The sequence below is a fragment of the Capsicum annuum genome, chromosome 1 (assembly GCF_002878395.1).
Source record: "Capsicum annuum cultivar UCD-10X-F1 chromosome 1, UCD10Xv1.1, whole genome shotgun sequence".
NCBI classification, from domain to species: domain Eukaryota; kingdom Viridiplantae; phylum Streptophyta; class Magnoliopsida; order Solanales; family Solanaceae; genus Capsicum; species Capsicum annuum.
In genome coordinates, this window is record NC_061111.1 from 211,204,557 (window position 1) to 211,225,356 (window position 20,800).

At 36.4% G+C, this 20,800-nt stretch overlaps 2 protein-coding genes and 1 pseudogene across 2 annotated transcripts; 1 reads left to right on the forward strand and 2 right to left on the reverse strand.

Annotated features, from left to right (window-relative positions):
* Nucleotides 1-412: 412 nt before the first annotated feature.
* On the forward strand, nucleotides 413-3,097 carry LOC107848424 (myricetin O-methyltransferase). Its single transcript, XM_016693187.2, has 2 exons — nucleotides 413-1,468; nucleotides 2,727-3,097. The coding sequence occupies exons 1-2, from the start codon at nucleotides 716-718 to the stop codon at nucleotides 3,027-3,029; spliced, it is 1,056 nt and encodes a 351-aa protein (XP_016548673.2). The 5' UTR covers nucleotides 413-715; the 3' UTR covers nucleotides 3,030-3,097.
* Nucleotides 3,098-4,525: 1,428 nt separating this feature from the next.
* On the reverse strand, nucleotides 4,526-5,864 carry LOC107862091 (annotated as a pseudogene).
* A 10,360-nt stretch (nucleotides 5,865-16,224) lies between these two features.
* LOC124898787 lies at nucleotides 16,225-18,158 on the reverse strand. Its single transcript, XM_047412757.1, has 4 exons — nucleotides 18,014-18,158; nucleotides 17,176-17,893; nucleotides 16,978-17,058; nucleotides 16,225-16,780 (listed from the first exon to the last, which is right to left on the reverse strand). Exons 1-4 carry the CDS (start codon nucleotides 18,156-18,158, stop codon nucleotides 16,225-16,227), a joined length of 1,500 nt encoding a protein of 499 aa, XP_047268713.1.
* Nucleotides 18,159-20,800: the final 2,642 nt, after the last annotated feature.

Consider the following 20,800-nt stretch of genomic DNA (forward strand, 5'->3'; position numbering starts at 1 on the left):
CGTTGAATTTATCCAACCGAATGTATATTCATGTACTATATATACCTTTTAGTCTTACAAAATAATTGAACATCGAATTTTCAACCAAATGATAACGTACTGTAGATGATTCTACTCTTCCGATTTATTGTATGTGAACTTACTAGATTTGACATCAAATTTAAAGAAAAAATGAGATATTTTTTAAATTTGTATTTGAACATGAAAATATGTTAAAAGTTTCAAAAATATTGTTACCTGGTTAGTTATTTGATCATTGATTACGCAAGCACACCTCCGGATAGTTCAACAAAATCAGAAGATCAATAGACAAACGATAGGCCAAAAATAGAGAAAAAACCATAAGCAAAATAATAATTGTGGTTCTTACATTTTAGGGATGCTAACCCTCTATTGTTCAAATTAAATTAGTAAATACATTTTAGGTACACTGCCTACGTATAATCTCAAGAAAACCTACTTATAATACAACAACAAACTCAATATATTCCCACGTAATGAGGTCTGGAAAGGATAAAATATATGCAGTTCATATCATTTCCTCGAGGGAGTAGAGAGGTTGTTTTCGATAAACCCCCAGCTCAAGAAAACCTACTATAATGTCAAGAAAAAATTATACTCCAATAATCGATAGTCTTTCAAGTTAGTACTCCTTACTCGTATATAAGTATATACATGCCATTTGTGGCTTAGATGACAACTCTGAGCAAAAAAAATGTCAACGAGTGAGAGTGCCTCTGAGCTTCTCCAAGCTCAAGCTCAAATTTGGAACCACATTTTTTCCTTCATAAGTTCTTCAGCATTAAGATGTGCAGTTGAACTAGACATCCCTGATGTTCTTTACAAACATGGTAAGCCTATGCATCTTTCCGATCTCTCTGCTGAACTTTCCCTAGTTGATCCTTCTAAGGTTACCTTTTTGCCAAATTTAATACGATTTTTAGTTCATTCTGGTTTACTGAATCAACATGATGATGATTGCTATTCTCTCACCCCTGCTAGCCGCTTTCTTGTGAAAAATGAGCCCTTGAATTTGAGGTCACTTTTGGTTTTCACTCATGATCCGTTCATTCAAAAAGCATGGTTTGAGTTAGGTAATTGGTACAAAAATGATTTCCCTACCACTTTCCATACTGCTCATGAAAAATCTTTTTGGGATTATATTGTGGAAGAACCAAGATTAGGTGATACTTTCAATGGTTTAATGGCTAGTGAGTCGAGGTTGATTGTCACTGTGCTTATTACCGAGTGTAGACACATTTTTGAGGGCTTGACATCATTGGTGGACGTTGGAGGTGGCACTGGCACTGTGGCAACCGCAATAGCCAAAGCTTTTCCTGCCATAAAGTGCACTGTACTTGATCTTCCACATGTTATAGAAAACCTCAAGAGCAGTACTGGGAACCTGGAGTTTGTTGGAGGAAACATGTTTGAAAATATTCCTACAGCTAATGCAATTTTACTCAAGGTACAAGGATAGATATTTTAGAAGAAAAAGAACTTGCTCAAACCAAGTGTTAGAAACCAAACCTTCTAAAAATATATTACATGAGTTGTTTCCGAACTTAATCAAGATTAATTAATGCATAATTTCACCTTATCAGGAATATATGACTTCACTCTTAACAAATATGATTTGGGGAAAGAGGCATGAGTAACCCTTATCCTGCATACTTTATTTTTGAGGTGGTTCTTTTATCCTCTAAATTTTTGAAAAGAAAAATTAATTTTTCCTTGTGTAATGAGGTGACAGAAGAGTGTGTTCTTTGAAAGAGTGAAAAACCACTTACTTTTTTTTTCTCATTCATTTATTATTTCTCTTCTGCTTAACACTTTGCCACAGCTACGCTATTCTCCAATTTAGTAATATGAAAAATTCAAAGATTCGATTAATTAGCTCAAACAATTACACTATTTAAGTTGTGTTATAATCATTTATTGATAGATTGTCGAAATTATATGTAAGCACAACACATGTGGAAGAAATTTTGAAATTGTTTTTTAGGGTGAAAAAGTGATGGAGCTGATTGGGAAAAAAGAAGAAGAACAAGAAGAATGGAAAAGCCCCCAAAAAATGAAAAATATTTGGGTCAGATTTGGACAATGGTGTGTATTTCATCATTGATCTAACTGTGAATGTAGCATTTAAAGATGGAATTAATTCTACTTTTAAAAAGAGTTTAGGAAGTAACAGAACTACCTTAAAAGTAAAATGTGTAGTTGAAACAACTTGGGTCATGATACCTCTGATTTGGTAAACATCAGGCGTGCATAATCTTTTTCACATACTTAAATGAAAGGCAAACCGTACAGCTAATGATTTTCAAGTTTTATTTCTGTATCACTTTTTTGCAATTAAATACTGCAATTAAATACACTAACACCTTTCTTTCTAATATATGATATATCACATTGCCTCTCATTAAAAAGGGCTAATCATACAGCTACATGAAGAGGCTAATGATTTTCAAGTTTTATTTCTGTATCACTTTTTTCCAATTAAATACACTAACACCTTTCTTTTTAATATATGATATATCACATTGCCTCTCATTAAAAAAGGCTAATCGTACAGCTAAATGAAGAGTTTTGTATCTTCATTACCTTTTTAGAGTTAGTTCCTCTATATTGTATTTTATGAGAATCTGATATTAGTAATTTCTAAATTTTACACGTTCTCCTCCCCCTTAAAACTCTATCTGCTTGAACTTTTCATCATTAAACAGTGGATTATGCATGACTGGAATGACGAAGATTGTGTGAAGATACTAAAGAAATGCAAAGAGTCAATTCCAAGTAGGGATAAAGGAGGGAAATTGATCATCATTGACATTGTGCTGGAAGATCCAAAGAACACCACTGAATATGCTCGAGCACAACATAATATGGACATCATGATGTTGGTTTGTTTTGCTGCTAAAGAGAGAACAAAGAAGGAATGGGAAAACCTCTTCAATGAAGCTGGTTTCAGTGAATGCAAAATAACTTCCATTCCGGGTTCAAGATCTCTCATTGAAGTATATCCTTGAAAGTCTTGGCTTAGCTTGTAATTTGAATTTATGAAATTGGATCATCTTAATTGTGTTGACTTCTTTTATTATCTATTCTTGTCACGATAAAAATCTCATTAAGTCGTGATAACACCTATCTAATCCATCAGGCAAATCAAATCTTAAAGCAACCACAACAAAGGCAATATGACAAGATAAACGCTAACGGGTTATACCAAATAATACAAGTCAAATACATTGTGCAACTAATTAATACCACCCCAAGGAACTGGTGTCACAAGTCATGAGCTACCTAAGAATAGAAAATACAACCATGATATGAAGGATACAACTTTTCTTTTTTGGAGTATAACATAGAAATAGATGACTCCAAGCTACCATAATCTAGTTGGTAGCTCAACATTGGAACATGAAGAGGTCTCCAATGCTCTCTTACGAGGAGGTCTTACCAGTAACGTCAGTAGAGGGGTAATCCTAGAGCTTGCTATGATTGTGGAGAGTTGGGGCACATTCAGAGGTTTTCTCCCAGGCTTTATAGACCTGGTCCACTGACAGTTGTTCCTGCCACTAGTCAGCTTCCGTCAATTTATATGGCACCACAATTTAAGTTGCTTGGACCGTGGGTGTTCGATATGGGTGTGGATCTAAGGGTCCGATTCTTCGTAATTTCAATTTTAAGATTCGGTGTTATGGATCCACATATGGACACGAGTGTGCCGTGCAAGGATTCAGCTAAAAATAATTCAAATATCTAAAAGTAAAATTATAAAACCTAAATTATGAGATATTATATGAAAAATTTGAGAAAATATTGATCAAGTGAATAATCTTGAAAGGAGAAGAAAAACAGAAACATAGAAATTTCTATATGTGACGTATTTCATTTTCTTCAATTTCATCTTAGCTTTTATTTTTATTATAAAGATCAATAAATCTATCCATGCTTTTTCCTGTTGATTTTGGTCAAAGTACTCAATTGATTGACCAAATCGGGTATTGATACCACACTCACACCCACACACTACAAAAAACTAGTCAAATTGTGGAGGTTGATTTTACGGTTTGCGGGGTTTTAAACCCCTGCAAAATGTAATTCCAGCGGTTCCCAAAACTCCCAGAATATGAGCCGTCACAAACAATTTGCGGAGATTTTTTTTCGACCCCCATAATTAATTTGCAGCGGTTACGACAATTAATTCGAGGCGGTTATTGACCCCCGTTATTCTAAATTTAATTCTTTTTATAATAAAATTTTATTTAAAACTTGAGGGTTAAAACCTCCACAATTGTTTTATTTTTTTTTTAATTTAATAGGGTCCATCAATTTTCAATAACTAATTATAGATTATAATTTTAGCTCAAATTTAATTGTTCCTTTAGACATAACCTACAATTCAATATTTGTTTAATTCATATATCATTAATACAACAGGGTAATTAAAGATTGTAATTGACAAGCATATCACAAATGCATTGAACGTTAAACTTCAAAATTAAATTTTCAACATTAACATCATCAAACTCCAAATTTTCAACATTAACTAGTATCTTCAAACTCCAAAATCAAAATTTAAACACAAAAACTTCAATATTCTAAGATGCACTCCAACTACACAATTACATCATCATAATTGAGTATCCACGACAAATACAATGAAATCAAAGAATGTCATTAGGATCATTATCATTACGTGATCTCCTTGCATCCATGGGAGAAATGGGTCTACCAGCCGTATCACCGCCCAAAACTGGGGTGTCCGGTGGCACGTCCCAAGTTCATGAGACGACCCTTGGCCAAGACAATGATGCCATTGTTGGTGTCTGGGAAGACCCATCTGTCGGTTTGAGGTTTGATTGTGATCCTCTTCACACCAGGGAAGGTCTCAAGACCATGCATGTCGATTTCGCTGCCAAGTGACCAATGTTGAGACAATGGCGTTGCTCTTCATCTTCCTCATATGGTCAACCATGATGATGTCCTTATTACCGATTGTGGTGACAAAGATATCAACATCAGAAACAACATCCTCGAGAGGAAGAACCTGGAGGCCTTTCATGGTAGCCTGTAGAGCACAGATGGGGTCAATCTCAGAAACAATCACACGGGCACCTGCTTGTTTCATGGCAGCAGCACATCCCTTGCCGATATCTCCATAACCAGCAATAAAGGCAACCTTTCATAACATCAGTAGCCCTCATGAGACCATCAGGGAGTGAGTGACGGCATCCATAAAAATCAAACTGGAAACCAAAGGATCAATATAATTGTCAGTCTATGAGCTACATGACAAATATTAGCTTGGTATTAATCCAATTAAGATCTACTACTTTATGCGTCTCCAACATCTAAGGGCAACATCATACTTGATTCCTGAAACCAATATTACTACCACGCGAAAAGACATAATAGCTTTTCCAAATGCATTAGACTCCTATTAATCGGCGGTGAACTTATGAAATTAAATATCATTTCTTTATGTAACAAGAGGCTTTTAGCAAATGTCAGGAATTTTGACTAATTGTATTTTAATACACTCTCTCTTCCTTCCTCCCTACCCTCTCTCTCTCGCTAGCACCGGTCACCGGCCACCGTCGCCGTCGCCGACCATCGGCCCCGACCGACCCGACCTTCGGTCCCGACCTCCGGTCCCCGGCGCCGACCTCCGGCGCCGCCCTAACGGCTCTCTCTCTCCAACGGCTCTCTCTCTCTCTCTCTCTCTCCCTACCCTCTCTCTCGCACCGGTCCCCGGTCCCCGGCGCCGTCGCTGACCTTCGGCGCCGACCCGACCCGACCTCCAGTCCCCGTCGCTGCTCCCCGCGACCCTCCGGCGCCGACCGCCGGTTCCAAGCCATTCCCCCCGCTGTTCATATCCCACCCCCCACCCTTACCTGTCCTGTCCGTAGCCCCCCGCCCCAGCGGGGTACACCAGCCCTCCCCCCCCACCTCGGCCTTTAGCCAGCCGCCGCCCGGTCTCCAGCCGCCAACTCGATCTCCAACAGCCGAAGCTCAGTCTTCAGCCGCAACTCCGTCTGCACCCGCCGCTCCGTCTCCAGCAGCCGCAGCTCCAAGCGAAATCCGGTGACTTCTAACCTTTGTTATTTCGTTATTTCATATCTCATTTTATTTCATTATTTCATATTCCATTCTTAGTATTATGCTAGTAGTAGCCCCTGTACCTTGACTTGCGTGGGATTTGTGGACATTGTCTGTTGTCTGTTGTCTGTTGTCTGTTGTTGCTGTTGCTGTGGTCGTTTCTTCCACTGCTTTGGATTGGGTTATTGGCTGGGAACCTGTATATGGGGTTGTGGGTGTTGAGTCCAGCGGTGTTTGCCCCCTAATTGAGTATAGTTTTGTTTCGGGAGTATTCCTTTGAATTTGTGTGAGCCTTGTATTTCCTTGCTGCTGCTTTGATACTACCACCGTGTATATCTTTATATTTTCCTATACTTTCGTGTAGTTGTGGTTGTGGTCGGTAATGGGTGGATAGGGTCATGTCCGAGGGGGTTGGGGCGTGGGGCCGTGGTGGGGGCGGGGGATGAGGAGAGGGCGGGAGTGGGAGGGAGGCCAGGGGGGGGGGGGGGGGGGGGGGAGGGCGTGTGGATAGTGACGGTAGGCTGAGGGTTGGGTCTTGGAATATAGGGACCCTTCAGGGTAAGTCCATAGAGCTTGTGAAGATTCTTAGGAAGAGGAGGATCAACATTGCGTGTGTCCAAGAGACCAAGTGGATAGGGTCTAAGGCTAGGGATGTGGATGGTTACAAGCTGTGGTACTCTGGGAGCGAGAGGCGTAAGAATGGAGTTGGCATCTTAGTAGATGAAGAGCTTAGAGGTCAGGTAGTGGAGGTGAAGAGGATCAACGATAGGTTGATGACTATTAAGTTGGTCATTCGGGGGTTTACCCTGAACGTGTGTAGTGCTTATGCGCCGCAAGTGGGATCGGAGGGGGAGGAGAAGACACGGTTTTGGGAGGCTTTGGAAGAGGTGGTGAGAGGCGTGCCTAGTTCGGGGAAGATTGTTGTAGCAGGGGATTCAACGGGCACATCGGGGCGCTACCGGGAGGCTTTGGTGATATGCATGGTGGTTTTGGTTTTGGGGAGAGAAATGAAGAGGGGGCGATCCTATTGGAGTTTGCGAGGGCCTTTGGGCTGCTGGTGGTGAACTCGGGCTTCCCGAAGACGGACGAGCACCTGATCACCTTTCGAAGCGCGATAGCCAGGACTCAGATTGACTTTTTGCTGCTTAGGAAAGGGGATAGGGCGTTGTGTAAGGACTGTAAAGTCATCCCGAGTGAGAATCTTTCGACCCAGCATAGGCTCTTGGTTATGGATTTGGGTATAAAGAAGGATAGAAAGAGGAGGAGCAAGGAGTGTAGACCGAGAATTAAGTGGGGCGGCCTGACGCCAGTGAATGCGTGGGAGATAGGGGAGAGGTTGGCGGGAATGGGGGTGTGGGAGTGTAGGGGGGACGTGGATAGTATGTGGGACAGGGCGGCAAGGTATATCAGGGAGAATGTAAGTGTGGTGTTGGGTGTTTCTAGGGGCCGGGCCGGGCACCATCGGGGGGATTGGTGGTGGAATGAAGAGGTGGAGAAGAAAGTGGGGACCAAGAAAGGGGCGTATGCTAAGTTGGTGGAAAGTAAGGACGAAGAAGAGAAGCGGGTAAACAGGAAAGAGTACAAGCTAGCGAGGAAGGAGGCGAAGTCAGCAGTCACGGCAGCTAAGACGGCCGCTTTCGAGAGCTTGTATGCAGGGTTACAGGGGAAAGGAGGGGAGAAAAAGTTGTTTAGACTCGCTAAGGCTAGGGAGAGGAAGGGTCGTGACCTCGATCAGGTGAGGTGCATTAAGGGGGAAGACGGTAGAGTGTTGGTGGAGGACGGCCACATTAAGAAGAGATGGCAGTCGTACTTCCATAGGCTCTTGAATGACGAAGGGGATAGAGCTATTGTGTTAGGGGAACTGGAGCACTCAGAGGAGTGTCGGGATTTTAGCTATTGTAGACGTTTTAAGGTAGAAGAGGTTAGACAGGCTGTCCGCAGGATGCGAAGGGGTAGGGCGACGGGGCCGGATGAGATACCGGTGGAGTTTTGGAAGTTCGTTGGAGAGGCTGCTGTAAGGTGGTTGACTGGATTGTTTAATGAAATCTTCAGGACGGCAAAGATGCCCGAGGCGTGGAGGTGGAGTACCATGATCCCTCTCTATAAGAATAAGGGGGACATTCAGAGTTGCAATAACTATAGGGGATTAAGTTATTGAGTCACTCTATGAAGATCTGGGAGAGAGTGGTCGAGGTGAGGCTGAGACGGATAGTGTCTATTTCGGAAAACCAGTTCAGATTTATGCCCGGCCGCTCGACGACGGAGGCAATCGACCTGGAAAAGGCTTACGACAAAGTCCCCAGGGAGGTGCTTTGGAGATGCTTGGAGGTGAGTGAAGTACTGCAGGCATATATTAGAGTAATTAAGGATATGTATGATGGAGCGAAAACCCAGGTAAGGACGGCGGGAGGAGACTCAGAGCATTTCACTGTCCTGACAGGATTGCATCAGGGATCTACTCTTAGTCCCTTTTTGTTTGCGTTGGTGATGGATGTGTTGACGCGGCGTATTCAAGGTGGTGTATGCTTTTTGCAAACGATGTAGTTCTGATAGATGAGACTCGAGGGGGTGTGAATGACAAATTAGAGGTGTGGAGGCAAACTCTTGAGTCTAAAGGGTTCAGGGTGTGCAGAAGCAAGACAGAGTATGTGGAATGCAAGTTTAATGACGTGAGGCGGGAGAATGAGGTAGTAGTGAAGTTGGAAGCACAGGAGGTATGTAAGAGGGATAAGTTCAAGTATCTTGGGTCCGTGATCCAGAGTAACGGTGAGATTGACAAGGATATCTCGCACCGTATTGGGGCGGGATGGATGAAGTGGAAACTCGCGTCCAAGCTTAAAGGCAAATTCTACAGGGTGGTAGTCCGTCCGGCCTTGCTGTATGGAGCGGAGTGTTGGCCAGTTAAGAACTCCCACATCCAAAAAATGAAGGTGGCAGAAATACGAATGTTGCGCTGGATGTGTGGACTGACTAGAGGGGATAGAGTTCGGAATGAGACTATCCGGGAGAAGGTTGGTGTGACTTCAGTGGAGTGCAAGATGCGGGAAGCACGATTGAGATGGTTCGGACACGTGAAGAGGAGAGGCATGGATGCCCCGGTCCGTAGGTGTGAGAGGCTAGCGTTGGATGGTTTTAGGCGGGGTAGGGGTAGGCCGAAGAAGTTCTGGGGTGAGGTAATTAGGCGGGACATGGAACAGTTACAGCTCACCGAGGACATGACCCTAGATAGGAAGGTCTGGAAGACGCGAATTACGGCAGAGGATTAGGGCCAGTTTGGGTCGCTAGTGTAGGGAATTACTTGGTGGGGGTTTTATTCCTGTTATGATTCCATGTTCCGTGTTCCATGTTTTATTACGAATCTGTGTGCTTTCCTCTGCTTTCCTCTATTTTATATTACTTATGGGTGCCGTATTTATGTTATGTAATCTGCTTCTGTGCTTTACTATGTGTTTGTGTGGTATCTCGTGCCTTGAGCCGGGGGTCTTTCGGAAACAGCCTTTCTACTTCATCAGAGGTAGAGGTATGGACTGCGTACATCTTACCCCCCCTCAGACCCCACTAGGTGGGAATACACTGGGTTTGTTGTTGTTGTTGTTGTTCTTTATGTAACAAGATCAGTCATTTAAGAAACTATCTACTCTCTACTCTCTACTCTCTCCTTAACGATAAATATTAAGTTGAACATGCACCTATCACATGAACATCTCACCAAATGAAGTTACTATTATCTAATCAATGAATACAAAACAAAAACAAAAGCAGAATACTATAATTGCAAAAAATGCCAACTTTTAGCTTTTAAAGTCCACTTACCAAATCAGTGAATATTCATTATTGATTTATAAGATTCAACTAACAATCCACTTTATACTTAAACAACACAATACAATACATATCAATCACCATTAAGTTATAAGTCCAGTTCCTCTACATCAGACACAAGTATCATTCTCTTCATGTAACAAGATCAGGCATTTAAGAAACCATCCCACAGGTGAGGTTTGGGGAGGGTAAAATGTACGCAAAACCTTACCACTACCTCGGGGAGGTAGAGAGGCTTAACCATGTACTCACTGCTTAACAATTAAGGAACTAGTTGCAAAAGCAGAATACTCTAATTGCAAAATATGCCAACTTTTAGCTTTTAAAGTTCATAAGGTATATTTAAACCTCCCTATGTTTTGGGATTAATGAATTTGCTATCGTGATTGGACTTCGATGCCATTCTCTTCCTTCTCTTAGTCAGAAGTTAGTAAAGATTGGAAAAGAAGGTGAAAAGTTGGTTGATGTAGTGGGTAAGTCTCCAAATGTTGATGTACTCATAAAGAAGATGATGGATTAAAAGTTGACAAAAAAGCAAAAGGTGGCTTTTAGTGTGGTTTGATTCTTGCATTTGTATTTTTTGTTCGAAAAGTGCAAATAAGAAGATAGAAACTGAGTGGTTAAAGATAGCGTCGAACAAAAATGTATTTGATTCATATCCATGGGGTCAAATAAGCTTTGATCTTATCATTAGCTATCTTTTAAAGAAGCTTGATCCAACCAAATCTCATTATAACCTTCATGGCTTTTCGTGGGCGTTCGCGGTAAGTAATTACATTGAATTTTTTATTTTTTGACTATCAATTAAACATTATCATGACTTTATTGTGTACAATAAGCTACTTTTTACTATTATATTATAGGCTTGGGCATTTGAAGCTATTTTGGCAATTCAACGACTTTCTAAGGATCCTTCACCAGAAAGATCATTCCCAAGAATGATTAGATAGATGACCACAACACCCACTCACAAGTTAAATGTTGATCCTATTGACCAGACAAGAGAGCAAGTAAGATTATATATGTACATAATTTTAGTTGTGTTGTACAAAGCAATAACTTCAAATATTGGGCAACTGTACTTGTTTTCACAACTACTTTAGTTGTCCAACAACAGTTGAGTTGTTCCAGTAACTACTTAAGTTGTTCTCACAACTACTTCAGTTGTTCAACAACTGTAGAATTTGTTCCCATAACTTCTTCAGTTTTTCAACAACTATTGAAGTTATTCCGACTTCTTCAATTGTCCAACAACTGTTAAAATTGTTCCTGCAACTAGTTCAGTTGTCCAACAACTGTTGAAGTTGTTCCTACAACAACAGACAACTGAAATTATTATTAAACAATTGAATTAATTTTTCCAAATTATATATAATTTTTTAATTTAAATGCAGATGCAAAATCAGGTTGTTCACCCTTTTCTTTTTCCAATAAACGAAGAGAAAGAAAAGATTTTTGTTCAAAATATTGAGGCCTATGAAAATTGTCCGGATTCAAAAATTGATGTTTTAAAAGATGAGTTGTCACGTAACTTCAATAAAGTTGGATATAAGTGGTGGTGAGGAGATTCTTGAAAGAGTTGGTGATGAGCAGAATCTTAATAGGGTTGTTGGGGAGAATAGTGTTGTGAGAAATTATGGTGTTGAGAGAGATAGCGTTGGTCAGATTACATTTGATATTTGTAGATCTTTTGGTGGAGTAGAAAGAGGTGACTCATATACTGCTGATCTTGGTAGGGGGAGATACTCCGGATGTGACAAAAACAACAAACGTGAATGCTTCTAATATTGATTGTTATTGTAAATGTCAAACATGTTATGATAAATATGATGTTCTTTTGAATGAAGTGAAATCCTTGTCAATAAAGTTAGACGGACAGCAATCAAAGAGGACTATATATCCGAGCTATGCAAGAAAAACTCCTTGTACTCTTGGGTTAAAAAGAAGATTGGCCATCAATTCCAAGGCCAAAAATACAAGGAGAAAGAATCAACTGGAAGTGAATTTGTACAAATATCTTGATGTGGAGAAGAGGGAGGTCTTTAATGACTTCATTAGTAAGAAAGAAGAGGAAAGAAAAATGTATTTGATTGGCAAATTTAATTATCAAGACTTGATGAACATGAATGATCCATTTTTCTGGTTTGAGTGCAAGGTAAATATTACCAACTTTTTACTTCGTTCAATTGCCTATTGATATTTAATTAACTGTTATTTTTATTTTGCAGCATGTTAATGAAATTTTATCCCTTATGCACAAGAGACAGATTTAGTTTCCTAGACATTCTAACCAAACAAATCTAATTTTGGATCTAAATTTCTACAATATCTTGTATGATCAGTACAAGAATTGGAGTGATAAGAATTTAGTGAATGGTGCTCCAACAATGCATGAGTCACTCACATTATTTAAGATGGACAGCAACATACTCAAATACTGTAGTGGTGAAAAGTCGTATTCATATGATCGAAAGTGGAATGGAGAAAAAAGAATTTACAATGTGATGAACATAAAGAATACATATTTTATTGCACACGAGTTTTTAATGGAGAAGGGTTTGATTTAAGTTTATGATTGCAATATTGATGTGTGTGGTGAGATGACTTTTCTTATTGTTATTCAACTCATTCTCGAATTATGGCCCAAACTACTCACGCAAAGCGGGGCGTTCAATCATTTGCCTGAAAAAAATTTAAATGATGCATGGTCGTATGAGCGTCTCAAGGATGTCCCAAGAAGTAATTTTTGTGCAGCATGTGGACCATATGTTTGTGTTTATATTGATCACTTGCTTACTAGGACTAATTTGATATGCCTTAATGACAATGAGGTGGATAATTTTAGGATGAGATATGTTCTTGCCGTGATTGAGAAGGAGTTGAATCCTTGAAGGATTAATTGGGGATATTGACAAGTGTATGAAGTTACTTTTGTACTTGATTTACGAGAACATTCAGATCAATGAAATTTCTTTTGTGTTAGCTTTTGATTTAACTATTTCAGTATTAACATATTTGTGCCAACTACTTTAATTATTTTCAAGTTAAAGTAATTGAACAACAAGTACTTATGTTATCTACCCAACTAGTTGCTTCACTTCTCCCTGTAACAGCTTCAGTTGCACAACAACTACTTCAATTGTCCCTGCAACTACCTCAGTTGTTCCTACAACTACCTCAGTTGTTCCTACAACTAACTAAGTTGCACAACAACTACTTCAGATGTCCCTGCAACTACCTCAGTTATTCCTACAACTAACTCAATTGTACAACAACTTCAGTTGTTTAAACAACTACTTCAGTTATTCCTGTAACTAACTCAGTTGCACAATAACCACTGCAGTTGTTTAAACAACTAATGCAGTTGTTCCTGCAACTAACTTAGCTGCACAACAACTACTTTAGTTGTCCCTGCAACTACCTCAGTTGTTCTTTCAACTACCTCAGTTGCACAACTGCTACTTCGTTTGTTTAAATAACTACTTCAGTTGTTCCTACAACTAACTTAATTGCACAACAAATATTGCAGTTGTTTAAACAACTACTTCAGTTATTTCTGCAACTACCTCAGTTGCACAACAACTACTGCAGTTGTTTAAACAAATCCTTCAGTTATTCCTGTAACTAACTCAGTTGCACAATAACTACTTTAGTTGTCCCTGTAACTACTTCGATTGCTCCTTCAACTACCTCAGTTGCACAACAAACACTTCAGTTGTTTAAACAACTACTTCAGTTTTTCCTGCAACTAACTCAGTTGCACAACAACTAATGCAGTTGTTTAAACAACTACTTCAGTTGTTCCTGCAACTACCTCAGTTGCACAACAACTACTGTAGTTATTTAAATAACTACCTCAGTTGTTCATGCAACTAACTCAGTTGCACAACCACTACTGCAGTTATTTAAACAACTACTTCAGTTGTTCTTGCAACTAACTCAGTTGCACAACAACTACTGCAGTTGTTTAAACAACTACCTCAGTTGCACATCAACTATTCTAGTTGTTTAAAAAATTACTTCAGTTGTTCTTGCAACTAATTCTGTTGCACAACAACTACTTTAGTTGTTTAAACAACTACTTTAGTTGTTCTTGCAACTAACTCAATTGCAAACAACTACTGCAGTTGTTTAAACAACTACCTCAGGTTTTCTTGCAACTACCTCAGTTGCACAACAACTACTTCAGTTGTTTAAAAAACTACTTCAGTTGTTCCTGCAACTAACTCTGTTGCACAATAACTACTTCAGTTGTTTAAACAACTACTTCAGTTGTTCCTGTAACTAACTCAGTTGCACAACAACTACTGCAGTTGTTTAAACAACTACGTCAGTTGTTCCTGCAACTAACTCAGTTGCACAATAACTACTGCAGTTGTTTAAACAACTATTGTAATTGTTTCTACAACTACTTTAGTTGTTCCTATAGAAAATGACTTCGTCGATCTTCAATTATTATTAAACGACTTGATTTATGTATAATAATTCAGAAAATGACTCTGTTGATCTTCAATTATTATTAAATAACTTAGTTTGTACTTGATAATCTAGAAAACTAATCCGTCGATCTTCAATCATTATTAAACGACTTAGTTTATACTTAATAATTTAGAAAATGAGTACATCGATCTTTAATTATTATTAAATGACTTACTTTGTACTTGTTAATTCAGAAAATGACTCCGTCGATGTTCAACCGTTATTAAACGTTATTAAATGACTTAGTTTATACTTAATAATTTAGAAAATGACTCCGACGATCTTCAATTATTATTAAATAACTTAGTCTATTCTTGATCATTCAAAAAATGACTCCATCGATCTTCCATCGTTATTAAACAACTTAGTTTATACTTAATAATTTAAAAAATGAGTATATCAATCTTCAATTATTATTAAATAACTTAGTCTGTACTTGATAATCCAGAAAACAACTCCGTCGATCTTTAATCATGATTAAACGACTTAGTTTATACTTAATAATTTAGAAAATGAGTATATCGATCTTGAATTGTTATTAAATGACTTACTCTGTACTTGTTAATTCAGAAAATAACTCTGTCGATGTTCAATCGTTATTAAACGACTTTGTTTATACATAATAATTCTGAAAAATGACTCCGACGATCTTCAATTATTATTAAATAACTTAGTTTGTACTTGATAATTCAGAAAATGACTCTGTTGATCTTTCATCGTTATTAAAAAAATGAGTATATCAATCTTCAATTTTTATTAAATAACTTAGTTTGTACTTGATAATTCAGAAAATGACCCCGTCGATCTTCAATCGTTATTAAACGACTTAGTTTATACTTAATAATTTAGAAAATGAGTACATCGATCTTCAATTGTTATTAAATGACTTAGTTTATACTTGATAATTCAGAAAATGACTCCGTCAATGTTTGATTGTTATTAAACGACTTAGTTTATACTCAATAATTTAGAAAATAAGTATATCAATCTTCAATTCAATCTTTAATTATTATTAAATGACTTAGTTTATACTTGTTAATTCAAAAAATGACTCCGTCAATGTTCGATTGTTATTAAACGACTTAGTTTATACTTAATAATTTAGAAAATGAGTCTATCGATCTTCAATTGTTATTAAATGACTTAGTCTGTACTTGTTAATTCAGAAAATGAATTCGGAAAATGACTCTGTCGATGTTCAATCGTTATTTAACGTTATTAAACGACTTAGTTTATATTTAATTATTTAGAAAATGAGTACATCGATCTTCAATTGTTATTAAATGACTTGGCCTATACTTGATAATTCAGAAAATGACTTTGTCAATCTTTAATTAAAAAAGAGGGACAACGGGCCCCACAATCTTATTAAGTTAAAAAAATAAAGTCGCTTGAACAACTGAGACAGTTGTTCAACAACTGCATTAGTTGTCTCAATGACTTCGGACAATTGTTGAACAACTTCTGATAGTTGTCGAACAACTTCGCACAGTTGTTGAACAACTTCACGCAGTTGTCTAACAACTTTGATAGTTGTCGAACAACTTCGCAAAGTTGTCGAACAACTATCAAAGTTGTTCGACAACTGCGCAAAGTTGTTAGAACGAAAATATTTAAAAGCCAAAAATTTACACCAAATTATTTGTTAAACCAAAAAAACTACTACCAATATTAACGGCATGTTATAAATATGATACAAACTCATGCAACTTCATTCGATCTCGTAGGATATGTACTTTTTTTGTGACCAATGCTTTTACAAAAAGAGCATCTATTTCTCTTTTTTGAAACCACTTCTCCTATAGTAGGCATCCGTTTTCACCACTTTCTTCCCGGTTTAGTCTTCTTTTCAGGTGGAGGTATTACTCTCTCCAAAACTTTTGGTGGAAGGTTCCAAAATTCTTCAGCTAGTACCGAATAAATTGGGTTTGCATATGCAAGTATGTATGACTCTACCTTATAATATGGAGAAGAATACTCGTAAATCATCTTTCCATACTCATCTCCAAATTTATGTCTAAGTGCTGCCATAGCATGTTGACATGGTATTTTATCCAAATCAAACTCTCGACACGAACATGTTTTGCTTCGTAGACGGACCATTGCAATCCCATTATCTACGGTAACACTGAACGTGTCTTCATCTATTTGATGGATCAAAAGCTTATTTACCAAATTCTTGTTAGCTATTATTTTAGTTTCTGTTGAAGGGACAAAGATGATTTTTAACTTGGCATATTTCATCCGTCTCTCATGAAATAATTCTGACCATCGCTTACTTATATCATTGAACAAAGCAGTAATAGGAAATTCTCTTTCTTCCTTAAGTATTGCATTAACAGACTTAACAATATTTGAGCTCAATTTATTATATCTGAAGTTTAAAAATTTAAAAATATTAAGAAGCTAAAATACAATTGATTGCAGATCCTCAACAACTATTGCAATTTCTGGAACAACCATCGGAGCAACTACTGTAGTTGTTGGAACAACTATAAAAATTGTTGCAACAATTACTGTAGTTGTTAGGGACCTACAATATTTATATTTGAACCAGTAAAAAAAGTTTACCTGTTTTCTGGAAAATATGCTCTACTCCATTTGTCAAAGCCAATCTTCTGTAGATAATTAGCAACTTGCGCATTGATAATTCTGATTTGTTTAAAATGATCATGAAATACTTCTCTTCAATATGTCTTTGTTACATGATAATAATGTCCAAGAAAATCTCCACAATGAAAATTTGTATGAGCATTTTCACCAAGATACCTCGTACAACAGCCGTGGTGTGCTTTAGAATAAAATTTTAATATTGCTTTTCCGATGCTTGGATGCATATCAGAAATGATGCACAATTTTGAAGTATTAGGGATGATCTCTAATGGTTTCTCAAAAAAGTATTGATATGCGGCATCACACTCCTTATCTACTACACAAAATGCAACAGGAAAAATATGATTCTCTGTATCTTGCGCTACAGCAACCAACAAAACTCCATCATAACGACCACTTAAGAATGTTCCATCAACAACTAAGACTTTTTTCATGTGCACGAATCCCCTAATCCAAGCTCCAAGAGATACAAAAAAATATTTAAACCTTACCTGGTCATCAATCTTCAAGGATGTCTTGCTTCTTTCATTTACACTCATTAGCATATGACAGTAACCATCTAGAATGGTATACCCATAATCCGGTGTCCCTCTTATTATAGCCTTTGCTATCTCACTGATTTTCAAATACTTCCAGTAGCTAATCTTGCAACCCAAATCTGCTTGAACAATAATTTTTATATCTCTTGTGGATGGACCTTTTCCATTCAAGAAACTAGGTAGCATGTATTCTGCAGTGACATCCGCAGAAGCATGTGGATGATGACTTATAATGTGTTGTGCTTCACATGAGTGAGTGTTGCGATACTTAACAATTTCAAATCTATTACAACTTTTAAGCTTTGTAGCTCGCAGCCACCAATCGCAATTTTGATCTACACATCTAACACAATACACATTTGTACAATTCTTCACCAATTTGAATCTTTGATCCTTCTTCACGGAAGCAAGCTTCAACAATTTAATTAATTATCCCTTGTCCTTGAAAATTTTACCTTTATAAAAACCTGTGTCATCATCATCTATGTGGCTGCCTTGTGTTGGTATAAAATGATATGCAACTTCTTTATTTATTGGAATATCCATAGTAACATGTTGGTCTTCATTATTTGAAACTGAATTTGTTGTTTGTGCAATCATTTCATCCACAGATATTCTTAAAATGGTCCTACTTTGATCATAAAAAAATAATCGCAAATCACGATCATCTCATATCTTAGAAGGAGCTCCTTTTTATTTTTCCACAAAGCCAAGTATGTAACTAATGGAGAGATCATCTTTAACACAAGTTAACTTAAACCTATAAATAATGATCTCAACCAACTCATCGTATGTAATATTCGCACGTATCTTTATAGGTACTGTCTCTCAGCCCTTCGAATGCCAAGTATAACGAGTAAGATTTTCTATCCAGTCGCCATGTAAATCAATTTCTATTATTATTTGATCTTCTATAGATGGGCACAGTACCTGAAGATATCACAAAGTATTTCAGTAATACTAACAAGTGAGACATTCATCAAACAACTTCAAAATTGCTAAAGAATTTTGATTACTCGTCTCTTCATCCATTTAGTTGTCTTACAGCTATCGACAATTGTCAGAAAACTTTAGTAGCTTTAGGTACTTCTATAATTTTTCAAATATTTATTTCAACAATTAATAAATTACTCCAAATTTACATTATTTGTACAAATAACTAATTAGTTGACCAACAACAGTACATAATTGTTGAACAACTTTAAACGTAGTTGAGACAACTAACATAAGTTGTTTCACTATTATATTATTTGTCCCAAAAATATATAGTTGTAGGACAACTTCTGCATTTCTCAGACACATTTAACTATTCTACAAACAACTTGAGTAGTTGTCCAAACAACTTGAGTAGTTGTTGACTGAGACAATTAGATTAAGGAAGAATGGCCACAATGTTATTTTTATACTTATCAATAATGCTTTTTTGAGTTAATTTCAAGTTAAAACAAAAAAACAATTCAAGAAAGTTTAATAATATTTTGATATTCTCTTTTCTATAAAATTTTCTTCATGATCTTCTCAATAAAAGCACAAATATAAAAAAAAGATGAAGAAAAAGAATGGGAAGGACAAATATATACCTAAAGTAGGCGGGTTGAAGGGACGGGATGGAAAGAGATCAGTGGTAGGCAACAAGAACACCCGCCTTTTGGATCCCCATTTTTTCTTTGGATGTATTTTGATAAAAATTGAGATATTTTGACCAATAAATAGAGAGGTGAATGTGTAAAAATTTAAAGTTTAAGGACTGTTGAGTTATTTTTTTAATTGAAATTTAATCTCATTAATCTTTATTTATTCATTTGTCCCTTCTACCTCATTATTAACACTTGTAGGACTCCCACTTATTTGGATAACTATTTTATCCCTTTTAATTGCATCTCCCTGAAGTAACAGTTGATTCATTAGCCAAAAGTGAGGATTAGGGTTTTGTTTTTTTATTTAGAAGAAAAGAGGGATAGGGTGTGATCCAGCCGTTAGATCAATTGATCAACGGCTGAGATCTAAAGATAAAAAATTTGGTCTAAATTTGAATGAAAATTGAAATTGAATTCAATTAAATATAATTTGAACTAAAATTATAATAAAATGAATAAAATTAGGCTAAAATTGTTATAAATTGGCAAAATCAGGTTATAAAATATATAGATTAAAAAAAAATTAAATAGATTAAAATCATTGATGTTACACATCTTTATTTATTTGATATCAAAATAATACGTAAAAAATATTAATGTTAAAAATTAATAATTTTTAATAAAACAGTAGCCTAAAAATTATTAATGTTAAAAATTTATAATTTTTAATAAAATAGCAGCCTAAAAGGAGCACCAGGAGGTCAAAATTGAGTATCAACAGTCAAAATAAGCATACACTGTACAATTATTTTTGTTCAATGTTAAGAGTTCACTTCAGAGTTTTATATGTATAAACTGCTACTTCATGAACTTAATACCAAGGGTAGTATGAGGAAAAAGTAAAAATTATCTTACAAATATATCAAGGCTACTATTTAAATATAATAATAAATTCATACTAATAATAAATTAAAAAATATTAGAAAAATTATTATTCTTACAAATAAATTATGTATGTCACATAAAAAATATTATATAAAAATTGCTAATAATAAATTTGAAATAAATTGAGCATAATAATAATAATAATAATAATAATAATAATAATAATAATAATCAATTAAGGTGACATCTTTTGATTATTTTCTCTATGAGATTTCGAGAAATGAATACAACTAACCCGATTTAGTCCCACAAATTGGGGTCTGTAGAGGGTACAGTGTACGCAGACTTTACTGTTAAGGTAAATAGGTTGTTTTCAATAGACCCTCAGTTCAAGAAAAATAGTCTGAAACTGTTCAATTTCAAGAAAAAAATAGTGAAAATTGATTTAATATTGATCGTTGATCAAATATGATGAACGGTTGAGATTGGATGAGAAGATGAGTTAAATTGGGATTAGAAATTGGATTAAAAAGATTGAATTGAGGATTTCGATTGAGTCAAATTAAACTCAATTGATACAAATCGAGTATAAAATGGCTAGAATGTAAATAAATTAGAAAAATTGAATTGAATTAGGCTGATATTTAATCTAATGAATTATTGGTTAATTAACTTCATTATTATAGCATCAATAGTGTATTAATACCTCGATCATACGATGTTAACGTATTATTCAAAATATTTGGATATATAGATTCACTACACGAGAGATACGTATAT